The sequence below is a fragment of the Tigriopus californicus genome, chromosome 1, assembly GCF_007210705.1.
Source record: "Tigriopus californicus strain San Diego chromosome 1, Tcal_SD_v2.1, whole genome shotgun sequence".
Lineage (NCBI taxonomy): Eukaryota > Metazoa > Arthropoda > Copepoda > Harpacticoida > Harpacticidae > Tigriopus > Tigriopus californicus.
The window spans coordinates 11,664,681-11,676,672 of record NC_081440.1 but is presented as its reverse complement, the minus strand read 5'-3'; the positions used below and the strand labels follow the sequence as shown (position 1 = coordinate 11,676,672).

The window sequence follows — 11,992 nt, the reverse complement described above, 5'->3', positions numbered from 1 at the left end:
CCACTTTTTCTTGAAAAAGAAGAACAAAATATCTTCTGCCATTTCATCATATTTGCTTCTTTTATCATTATAGCTGTTAAAAAAAAGTCGAATAGCTTTTTTTAACACGTTTTCCGACTTTTTAGGGTCTATTTGACTATTTGGGGATCCATTCAACTTTTTCCACCTTTTTTGCCGTTTTCACACATTTTCGTCCATTTTCCGCATTTCGTCTCAAACGTTCCTGCTTCGTTCAACGCTACAAGAGCAAACAAAACACAACCAAACGCAAAAAAAGGCGAACGTCGAGATCACGTTGTAATGTTTCAAAGTGGTTTCAAACCAGGGTGAGCTAGGGCATACTAGAGTAGTACTAGGGAGTTGTCAGAACCAAGCTCAAAGCTGCACGGCGTAGAACTGCAGTATTGAAGCCTACTGTCCAAGACCACTTGAACCTGATATAGATGGAAAGCTTTACATAAACATGAATAACAATTTCTTTTGGTTGACCAGATTGAGAGAAGGCCATTTAAGTTTGGAAGTTTTAGGAAAGCAATTTCCAAATTAGCTCCCTTTTGGGGCCAGTTGTTGTTTGCTTAGTGTCCAGAGGTCTTAAATTGGCAATCTAGCTTCTTGTACCTAAAGCTCTAGAAATACACCACTCAATGCTTGTTTTCCGCATATCTTATCAACTATTTTCCCACCTATTTCGCCATTTTTACCAGCTTTTTTAAACGCTATTTTGCTAAATTTATGCGACTATTTTTTACGGCTCTAATTATCATACATGCCTTTTGCCTAGATGGCATATTAACCACATCTTGCTTTTTGGACAACACTGCCATTCAACCATACATCTCTTGAGCTTTCAAAAAAAATGCTCCAAGTACTTCACTTTTTTCAGTGCATAGCCCAAGTGTCTAGTGAAAGAAAGATATACTTCCGTTTGTATGGCATGCTTACTTTCAAATGCAACATTGTTCATCCACGACTTCAGCACAAATAGTTTGTTATGATGCAAGCTGCTTCTGTTCAAAGGACATATTGTATCAAAAGTTTATTCAAATATTATGTTTTTTCATATTTGTTGCACAATTCTGCATATTTGTTGCATATTTTTCACCTTTGTTGCATTTTTTGCCTAAATGATTAACGTCTTAGTGAGTGTTCCTGGAGTGGAGGTGAGCATTGATTCATCAACCAAAATAAGATTGTTTATCTTCTCCGTAACATGTGATTTAATTTTGATTATTTAAAACCTTAACTCATGAAGGATTAGTGACTGGCAAATGTGAATTAGAAATAGTTTCAAGATTGTATTGTTTGCATTGTTCTGATGACTTTAGATTTCCCTTGGTGAATTCTAATGAGATTGGTAAAGATGAGAACTGATATTTTGAGTCAAGATTCAATTTCCTCGCAGTAGGTGCAACTGGGTACAAATCGCATCTCAAAATATGCACTCACGAAACCATGCGGGGGTGCCCCATTTGCTCCCTCAAGCATTTGTGCAAGATTCCTTGAACAATTTCAGTTAAGAGAACAATTCAAAGGAACAAAACAGAGCCAAGAATGTATCACCCCTATTAAGTTCTGAGTTGGCCTGAAAATAAGGCTTGCAGAAGAAAATATCCTATGCTCTTTTGAATGGGTCAAAGATTGAAATCAGCAGCTCCTTTGTTATTGCTTGTCTTTTCATAAGTTTACAGAGACTCAAAGCCGAACTTTTAAATGGTAGTACCCACAAAATAATAAAGGAATAGCAAAAGAAGTTCACTGTGAAAATCCTGGCGGTTTAGCAAGACTAGGAAATATCCTGAAATTTCAGTCAAATAAGCAAACAAACACAGAAAAGGTCAATTTGAGCACATCAGCAGTGCATACCTATGAGGCCCTGTTGTCAGGGCGACTTCTCGCCTTTCAAACTATACTTCCAGTTCATTGAAAGCGACGCTTGACTCTCTAAATCAGAGCCTCCAGATTTTCATGGGCTGGTCTCACAATCCAAACCAAACCAGCACGCCAGATCACCCCATCTCTTGCCTTAAGTGGGCCAAGTTTAATCCCAAATTATTTCAGAATTGACCGATAATATCATGCGGTCTCTATTCCACAGTCACCTTGGCCAGAAAAAGCGACATCCCATTCAGCCTGAAAAGCCAAACAAGAGTAACAGCAGACCTTTGAGAGCTTTGAGAACCCACTCCCTTCCTGCCATCCTTCTTGCTGAGGGCTCACTCAGCAATACATAAACAGTCAGTCAGTCAGTCAGTAAGTAGTGAGTCAGGAGTCGCCATACGCCACCTACTGTGGCCTATACGTCACACGAAAAGAAAAGTTCTCCTTCTGCTCGCTGCTCAGGACTGCCTTCTCCATCCATGGATGAGGCACGGAGAGAGTGAGAAAAGCCCACCGCTCCAACCTCCAACCTCCAACCTCCAACCTCCAACCTCCGACTAGATCCGTTTTCAGTCGCGTCAGTGAATGGGTGAATAAGGGATTCGTTTATCGGGAGGAACTCGTCGACCGAGAGGTCACTCGGCCTCGCCATGATGCAGTTCGAGTCGCCCTCATCCACCTCAGCCACGCCCTCGGAGTTGGCGGGGCGGACGCTAGCTACGTCGCACGCCCTCCACGCCCATGTCCCGCCCAGTTTGAGTCTCCAGCCCGAGGTGATGAGCGCCCGCTATCCGGACTTGACCGCCACCGAACTGGACTTGTTGGTCAACATCCGGAAGCGCAAACTCGAGCTCATGGCCGAGATCTCGCAGCTCAAGGACGAGTTGTGCGAGGTCAACGGCGAGATCGAGACCACGGACACGGAGGAAGGCGTCAAGTTGAAGAACTTGCAGATGGGCAAGAAGAAATTCAACATGGATCCCAAGAAAGGCATCGAGTTCCTCATCCGACAGAACGTGATTCGCCACACGCCCGAGGAGGTGGCCCAGTTCTTGTACAAGGGCGAAGGACTCAACAAGACCATGATCGGGGACTACTTGGGGGAGAAGAAGGACTTCAATGAGGCCGTCTTGAAGGCCTTTGTCGAGCTACACGACTTTACCGATCTGATCCTGGTGCAAGCCCTCCGGTGAGTGAACGGGCCAATGGTACCCCATCAGATATACTTTGCAATACTCACCAACGATGCCCAAGTTGAAACACAGGTTTTTCTCATGATTCATGGGAAAATCCAACGGGCAGACATAATTGAGTTTCGTCAGGGTCATGTTCGGATAACCATCGCTTAATAGTTAAAATCACGCCTATATTAGGCTTAAATTTTTCAATCGCACTCTCATGAAATTTCGAAGTTTATTGTTAGAAATGACTCCTTTTGAACTTGGAATGCATCCCTAATGACAGACATTTTATTGGCACAGGCAATTTCTGTGGAGTTTTCGCTTGCCGGGTGAGGCTCAAAAGATCGATCGCATGATGGAGAGCTTTGCCCAACGCTATTGTCAGTTGAATCCCGAGATCTTCACTACCACGGACACGTGCTATGTCCTGTCTTTCGCCATCATCATGCTCAACACGAGCTTGCACAACCCCAGTGTCAAAGACAAACCCTCCGTGGAGCAATTCATCTCCATGAATCGCGGCATCAACGACGGGGGAGATTTACCCAGAGAATTACTCATTGTAAGCTTTATCCCAATGGGTTCAAATGCCAATCGCCTCAGATTCATCAATCCGGTGATATTATTTTCAGAGTCTGTATGACAGTATTAAAACCGAGCCCTTCAAGATCCCCGAAGATGACGGCAACGACCTCATGCACACATTTTTCAACCCGGATCGCGAAGGCTGGTTGTGGAAACAAGGCGGACGGTACAAGAGTTGGAAACGCCGCTGGTTTATTCTCAACGACTATTGTCTTTACTACTTCGAGTTCACGACCGACAAAGAACCTCGTGGCATCATCCCCTTGGAAAACATCCGAGTGAGAGATGTGCCCGACCGGAATAAGCAGCATTGCTTCGAGCTCTTCTCCACCGGTAATGAAGTAATCAAGGCCTGCAAAACCGATTCCGAGGGCAAAGTGGTCGAAGGTAAGGGTTTACAAAAATATATATTTTGATTCCTGGCCCGCATTTTCATGCCTTTGATGGTTTTAACAGGAAAGCACACTGTTTACCGCATGTCAGCGTCAACCGCGGAAGAGAAAGAGGAGTGGATCAACTGTATAGAGTGAGTAAAAACGATTGAGACGTTAGGCTAGTTTAATAGTTGGAGGTGTTGGTATTACTGATGTGGTCAATCTGTCTGCCCCGGCAGTTTGCAAACCAAACCTGCTAGACTTAACCATTGTTCTTTTGTGTCAAGAATTGTATCTAGGCCTGACCTAAAAGTTCGAGCAATAATCAATTTTAGTTGTAGTGGTTTGAAAATTTGCGTCGTGGTCAGATTGATTCATCTTTGGTTAGCAGTGCTGAGGCGAGTCCAGGACGAGTCGGACTCGTAACACTATTGATATTCCAACTTTTTGCCCTACTCGAATTCTTTGATGCACTCAAGCCTGCATAAAAACTTATTCTGAGTTTTCAAAGCTAAATTAACCTAATGCTATCACCTTTTAAGAGCCCTCTCCTCAACTTGCAAATCTTGACAAACTTAGGCCCCGTTTTTTAAGCAATCCAATGAAAAAGGTAAACATTTCTCATGACGAGTCCGGATCCGAGTCCGGACAATTTCTCCAATTGCGGGTGAAAAAACTCGATCGCACGCTGACTCCAGTCCGTCTTCGACCTAGCGCTAGTCGTGTGTACCTTTTTGAAACTAAATTGAATGAGGCTGTCATTTCTGACATGTGACTGACTTCACAGACTGTGCAAGGATGCTTATCGCAAGAACAAACGGAAAACCTTCTCCGACTTATTCACATCCAACCCAATTTCGTATTTTCTCAAATTCTGCTCACCAATGGGAGGAGGTGGTGGAGGGGGGTGTAACAAGATTGGGCCCACCAAGGAGTAAGAGACACAATTGTTTGTGAAGTTACATTGAATGTGTCTGATCTTAATTGCATGGATTTTGAAGTCATTTGTGCCTTATATTGCTTGCCAAACATTTGAGAAAGTTAACAGTATCGTGTCTAACTATTCGTTTAGTACATGGAAAATTATCCGACTAACCTGGGCTGAAAGGACTAAAATTAGTTGAAGCTCGATCAGCCGTGTCTAATATTTAATTTTTCACATTTTAGGAGAAGTATCAGCCACAATCCATTTTATGACATGTTGGCCAAAAGGAAGAAGAAAGCCCAGAAACACATGGCTAAGCCGTCTCACTGAAAGCCCAAAGCCATCCAAGTTACGTAGCTTTACCGCGACAGCATAAAAAAGCAATTCTAACCATTTATTGAAACCTCACAATATAGAGTATATACACGCCACAAAGTTATTTCAACCTTATACCTTGAAGTAAAATACGATCAATAAATTCAAGTCGATTCATAGATCAAGTTTATTTGTGTTTGAATTCGAACTTAGTTCCCCCAATTGGCAGTACAAAATAGAGTTAGTCCTCGACACCAAATACTCGTAAAAGAATCCTCTACAATTTATATCGTCGATCGACCAATCACTGACAAATATTTCATTGGGTTAGGAATATTCAAGGGTGGAATTCCCCCCAAAATGAGGACAGGGATCGTCATTCTTTGGAATTCCGTGGAAGATACATCTTTGGATGGGTTAATTGTGAACGAAGAATTCGCTCATTTCGGAGCTAGCTCTTGAAAATCAGTCGTCCAATTCATCCATTCGGCATCGGATGGCCATCTCGGCCACTTCCAAACTCGGTCCATCCAGCTCTTTGATGAGGCAAAGAACGGCGGACAAGATATTGGAGTTCTGCAAATAGAAAATTACATCCCTTGATTGGAAATGATTAGAACCAAACTTCAAAGATCATTGCAAATACCCTGTTTTTCGGCCTTCGTGGATAGGGCCTCTCCGGCGAGAAGCTATTTCTTCCCACCACGCTGCGGCTTCTGGTCTGGGTGGATTCCAACTGATGATTGGCTTGCTCGTAAGCTTGTTCATACTGCTGCGAAACCACAGCCGAGTGCTCTTGTTGGTGATACTAAAAAAGAAACAGATAATCCAATTATGGGATGAGCCTCTCGCTTTAAATGACTACGAGCTCCATCCAAACAAGTGGATTGTAATTAGAAAACAGAACTAGAAGATGCACCTCGTCTTGCTCATTGTTAGTGGGGCTGTAGCTATCCTTGGCCAAGCTGGGATGGATGCTGGCTGAGCCTGATCGGGTTAGCATGTTATGGTTGATCTCCGAAGTGGGAGATTCCGTTGTACTGGCAGAATGAACCATACGAGACGGAGTGCTCGAACCATCCAAGCCATTCATCGAGCCATTTTCGTGGACATGTCCCTGCATTAAATTCATTGGTCTGTGGTTAATGGCACCAAACGTAAATTACAAGGAAGGACGAGATCATCGAAATCCTTGGAAAGAAATGCGAATTTCTAGTGAATATCATTTCGCGTCTTAAAGTGTTAGAGCTAGTAAAAGATTCCTAGAAAGTCATGCTTCCATACCTTAGTCGCACTATCGCACTTTTAAAATATTATATACAGTACTTCAATCAGTCTTACCGATCGGGTTTCGTACGATCCGCCTTGATATCCATACGAGGACAATTGAGCATCCGACGTCGGACCAGAGTAGGAAGACATGCTGTTTCTGGGCTGTCTTTCTTGGTACATGACAGGAGGCGGCGACTCATCACGAGGATTGGAAACCATGGCAGGACTTTCATGCATGCTGATTCGCCTCAATCCTTCATTCAAAGCTAACTGACTATTGTGAGGGGATCGACGAACCAAGGGGTTCTAAAATTAAAGAAGAAAAAACTTCCTTGTCAAAACATTCTTGCTACATAAACATTTTCTTTTTGTCCGTACCAATCGAAAAAAAAGTCTAAATTTATCACGATCCAGAGACGAGACGGTTTATCCAGGACCCTTTTCCAGGCTCTTTATGCGACTTACACTATTTTCCTGCGTGCTGTACCTCCGCCCTGTGTGATACTCTGGAACATATCCATTGTCCTCCACATACGAGGTGTTTCCTTTAAACGATGCCGAAGGCGGAGCGGGTTGGTTACTACTCCCACGACGTAGGGCCATACCCGAGTTGGTATATGTAGAGTTCTGAAGCAATTGGGAAAGCGTGAAAGCAAATCAATGCCTTTGGATGCACATGCCGGTCAAATTAAGTAATTTATACAACACAATTGGTGTTTATTAATATATTAGTTGACATAGGTTTGAAACGTTTCACATGCAAGTGAGAGCATGGAACCTTGAAGGGCGCCTTACCTTGTTTTCAAGATCTTGCCTCATTCTGAGATCCTCTCCATTTTTATCTGGAGATCGCGAGAGTTCGAAAACTTGGTTAGAGACCCGTCGTGAGGGTGTGGCATACTGAGAGAGAGTGAAATGCAAGAAAAGCAATTATCAAGCACACCGTACGTGCAAGGCGACATATGAGTAACCTTTAGGACAATAGTCTCGTTATTGGTAAATTATTCGCCAAGGGTGCCAAGCGGTTTTTTTATCATTAATGTACGCTGAGAATAACATTCCATTGAGTCCACGCCTACCTGCTCCATGGCACTGGTCCGCCTACTACCCGAGTGCATAATAGGTCCCTCATCCTGATAATCGCTGTACGGATCCTGGCTTTGACTTCGCCTTCGCTCGATGTTCCCAGTTGGGAGGGGCTACAAATGAAGAAGGATGGACCACCATAGTGCATTGGAAACGGTGTACATTCATTCAACAAGCGTGCTGCAGCTCCAAACCTTGTCCAACCCAGCAAACACCCGACGGCCAACATGTTCATCGCTTTGAATTTGCCATTTAGGTCATTTCACTCTCAGTGGTCCCCAACTCAACGTGCACAATACATACATACAGCATGAGGACGTGACTGACCATACAAGATTGGACTTACTTGGTAATTGACATTGTGGTAAGGCACAGTTGGCTCTCGATCTAACGGATGAACGAGCTCCATCCCTCGTCGCATCGCATCGGCCATCTCGTCTGATTGCACGGGCAAATTGTCCAATTTCTGAAGCTGGGGCAGATTTCGAATAACGGTAACACGGTATCTGAAAATCCAACACCGGAGATGCACGTCACGGATACTTCACACCGCATCAGCAAAAGGGTTATGTTGCAATCGAATGGTCATGAACAGTTGGTTTCAGCCGCTTTTGATGCCAATAATAATTGGCTTGGTTACTTGCTACAAATTTTCTAAGCTAAACCTCGTTACGGACAGTTTATTTAGATGTGCATTACACATGGTGTGCAAATATTGTAACTGATCAATCCACCATCTTTAAAATACAGCATTTGACTATATCTAGCTTAGTTCACTCATGTTCGCAGTTCCATTTTCGGTGAAGCTTGTCAAGTAGATACGTGTACATCTTTGTATATTTTGAAACGGCGTAGCATGGCTCTAACGTAGTTTGCGTCGGGGTCTAAGATTTCTTGCACAGGTGGTGATGATTAGATTAGTAACGCCGTCCAACATTTACCTGAGGAAGTCGAGCGAATGCAGTCTTTCCTCAGGCTAGCCTACAATGCGTTACCTTAGTGCGGCAAAATTGTTTACACTGGGCATTTCAAATTTCCAAACTTCATCTACTTTTCAAAAACCAAGATTCATGAGGCATGAAGATGCTTTCAAGCGTCTAAATAAAGAGTATGCGAGCCTATTTAATGGGAGCAAACCTTCGTTCTATCGACATCACGTGGGCGAATGACGTGAGTGAAATATTGTACTTACACATCTCCGTGATCTTGGACGCACGGGTTTTCTTCCAACCAGAGACTCTTGAGCTTGCTTAGTTCCTTGAGCCAGCATATCTCGCTTAAATCCGGAATCTTGTTCTTCCGAATGTAGAGCTCTTGCAAATTCTTGCAATTTTGGATATCCGATAGAGACGTAATGCAATTCACGCTAAAAATAGACCAAAGGCAATCTTATCAACGAACGGAGTCAAGTTGAGGTTAAAATGTAGAATGTTTAGGTTTCCGCCCACTGGAATTGAAATTCTCAGTGGCAAAACCAGGGCAAAGGGCATTCCAATGATACCTAGGTCCTAAACGACAGAAAAAAGACCGAGACGCAGAATGAAAGAGAGGACAAGGATACAAGGTCACCCGAGTTAAAGTCCTATACTAACAAAGTTTTGGTCACACACCACTTTTACGAGACAGCGAAGGCATGCTCTAATCTTGTTCCAATGGTCGCTTTCCCGGTCAAAAAATCTTCAAATACAGATTTCCTCTTTGTTGTCCATTATCTACCCAACGCTATCTACAGTCGAGCCTCTTTTGGGGGCCCTTAAAAGATGGTTGCGTCAGAGTTCTATTCCAAATATTTCTTTCATGACAAAGGTGCCAATCAGGGTATAGCTACGTACGTACATAAAACCGTGTACCTTGACGATACACTTGGTATATACAGCCAACAAAGTTGAGCTTGAGGGTGGTGGAGTTGGAATCTTGGACTACTGATCTTCCAAAAGAGCGTGGGTGGGACCAAATTGCTGGCAATAAGAATGAGTAGTTGAGCTCATGGTAAGACACCTCAAGAGTCGAGACAAGTGTGCAACAAATGCAAAAATAGAACCTCACTCACCTACCAATCTTGATCCTAAGATCAATTCCTACAAGACGCTTTTGACCATTGGTTTGTTTCTATCTAGAAAATTAGACCTGTTCTGATTGCACAATGGCAAATTCCAAACGAAGGTCAGCATAGTTTTAGGACAAGATCGGTCGAGAGGATCGAGAACTTTTGGTGGTATTTGAAAGGCATCAACAAAGTTTGGGTGGTAGGTGTAAAGTTTGGGGTGTTTGCCTTAAGTAGCTTGTTGTTGAGGCCTCTAGAGAATGTAGTAAGTTAGCCTCCAGAAAAGGTATCAAAAGAGATCCTCGTTGAATACATGAAAAGGAATAATGCAACGTTTTGGGCTAATAAGTTTGACTTGAAATTGTCTTTCGTTCTAATTGAGACCGAAACAATTATTATAAAATCAGTTGGATCACAATTTCATGTTCAGTCAAAGTTAAGTTGAATACAAGGGGATCTAATAGCATTGAGCGCTTTAAGCATTGCTGCAAATGCGTCATTAAAGAGAGCTATCGAACCAAAATCAAAGGTTGAAAAACAAAAATGAATCAGGAACAGCTGGTGTACAATAGTTGAGACACACTTGAACATTTCAGCACTAGTATTTATTTGGAATAGGTATTATGCAAGAGGGCTACATCGTTTTTCAGTTTATGGAATTTAACCAAAACAACGAACGTATCGCTTTTGGAGTAGTTTTTAATACCTATCTCTTTCCAGCTTCAAACACCTCGTTAAGCTCGTACATTTGAAGTTAAAGGACTTGAAAGTTTCACTTTGTCTGCAACAACTACTTAATCGAATGGCTTGCATTAGTCGTAGGTACAGTATATCAAGACAGAAATTGCCCAGAGATAATTTTGATGAATGCCTTCTCCGTTCTTGGAGTGCATATCTTGAATCAGATTTCTAGCTTCAGGGAGCGATTGAATCCTTAAAAGTGAAACCGTCAACTACTCAAAGACTTCTTTCGTTCTTAGGAGTCACGTCGAACTTTCAAATTGGAGGCATGAATCTAAATGAGTGCGTTACACGCGAACCTTCTTGATGGATGGAACTTCATTGCGGATTGTGCAGCATGCAATTCATGATAAGAAACCAGCCTTACCTCAAGGACAGGACCTCCACATTGACGAGTTTCCTTAAAACGGTGATATCGGTTAATTCGGCTCCCCTGCGAAGAAAATCGAATGATCACTACTTAGAAGACAGGGGCATGCTAATTCTATCGAACTATTTCCAAGTGCAATGAGTTTGGTTTCCGGCATTTGGAACAAGTTCAAACATCAAACGGGAATGACTGTGTGGGCGCTCATCTGGAAAATTGTGGCTCATCCACTTTATACTCGTACATACATACATTGGCGAGTCATGGGGATAATTGGGAATTGATGATTTTAGCTTCGCTTGTATTTCGAACTGGTTTTCGTTGTCCATTGAAATCTATTCAAGCATACCGAGTCCTTGAAATATTCGTTTGGCACTTGGCATTTGATTGTTTCAAGGCTGGATTCGGGTTTTTATTGTGATCTTTTTAACTATGGTTGCTTCGATCCGAGGCTCTTGACAAGGAAGATCGGCACTGATTGCGTCAAAGTGCAATCACAAAACTGCGTGTCGTGATAAATTTCTTTTGGTTGCACGTTGGTGATGACATGTATTGCCTCACTAAAACTGTCCAAACATATCGGGCTACGATTAACCTCGAACATAGTCGAGGATGATTTCTAGGTTTTGATAATGAGCTCATGATCACAAGTGTCCCTGATAGTTGATACGCTTGTCACACTGAGTCATTTCTGACTAAGGTGGTTTTCAACAACTTGTTCCTTTGTTCTTACCAACAGTTCAGCTTTTTGACGTTGTTCATGTCCGAGACCCGGGTTCGGGCCACAATCATTTCCTCGGTAAGTTTCACCATCTTGAGTCGCTTTTCACCTGTCACGATCTTGCCGGTAAGGGAGGTTTGTTACAACATAAACACATTGACAAGATCTGTCCAGAATCACTCTCACAAGAGTGAGAGATCCCGCGGTATTTATACTGGAACACTAGCCTTTGATTTGTCTCACTGACGTTGTTGGATGTCTATCCAGAGTCCACCCCCAATTTCAACTAAGGCCTGTCCAATGATGAGACCGAAACACAACCCATGTCCACCTCTTCACGAGCTCACCTACTCCGATCCACCTGCCGAGTAGTGTTGTTCACTTACTTCACTACCTTGTTCTCGTCTTGATCTAGTAGTACTCGGGGAGTTTCGGCGTGCTGATGATCGCTTCTTACGCTTTGTCGTAGTGATCCGTGCACCGTTCATTCCATCCCAACACTA

General features: G+C 43.0%; 2 protein-coding genes and 1 long non-coding RNA gene across 9 annotated transcripts; 2 read left to right on the top strand and 1 right to left on the bottom strand.

Annotated features, from left to right (window-relative positions):
* Positions 1-2,215: 2,215 nt before the first annotated feature.
* Positions 2,216-5,437, top strand: LOC131882414 (cytohesin-1-like). 2 transcript variants are annotated; one of them, XM_059229554.1, is made up of 6 exons: positions 2,216-3,067; positions 3,360-3,621; positions 3,692-4,031; positions 4,101-4,170; positions 4,806-4,952; positions 5,186-5,437. In XM_059229554.1, the coding sequence occupies exons 1-6, from the start codon at positions 2,529-2,531 to the stop codon at positions 5,271-5,273; spliced, it is 1,446 nt and encodes a 481-aa protein (XP_059085537.1). In that variant the 5' UTR covers positions 2,216-2,528; the 3' UTR covers positions 5,274-5,437. The 2 variants fall into 2 exon arrangements, with proteins under 2 accessions (XP_059085537.1, XP_059085545.1); XM_059229562.1 differs by lacking the exon at positions 4,806-4,952 and having other exon boundaries at positions 2,221-3,067.
* LOC131882366 (uncharacterized) lies at positions 5,422-11,643 on the bottom strand. Of its 6 annotated transcripts, XM_059229495.1 has the most exons (11): positions 11,502-11,643; positions 10,769-10,834; positions 8,809-8,982; positions 7,963-8,122; positions 7,610-7,729; positions 7,326-7,430; positions 6,996-7,157; positions 6,600-6,836; positions 6,178-6,375; positions 5,905-6,066; positions 5,422-5,834 (listed from the first exon to the last, which is right to left on the bottom strand). In XM_059229495.1, the coding sequence occupies exons 1-11, from the start codon at positions 11,579-11,581 to the stop codon at positions 5,724-5,726; spliced, it is 1,575 nt and encodes a 524-aa protein (XP_059085478.1). In that variant the 5' UTR covers positions 11,582-11,643; the 3' UTR covers positions 5,422-5,723. The 6 variants fall into 6 exon arrangements, with proteins under 6 accessions (XP_059085478.1, XP_059085500.1, XP_059085487.1 ...); XM_059229517.1 differs by lacking the exon at positions 6,178-6,375; XM_059229504.1 differs by lacking the exon at positions 7,326-7,430.
* On the top strand, positions 8,572-11,072 carry LOC131882438 (uncharacterized). The gene is made up of 2 exons (XR_009373484.1): positions 8,572-8,786; positions 10,641-11,072. It is a non-coding gene; the product is annotated as an uncharacterized LOC131882438 (long non-coding RNA).
* Positions 11,644-11,992: the final 349 nt, after the last annotated feature.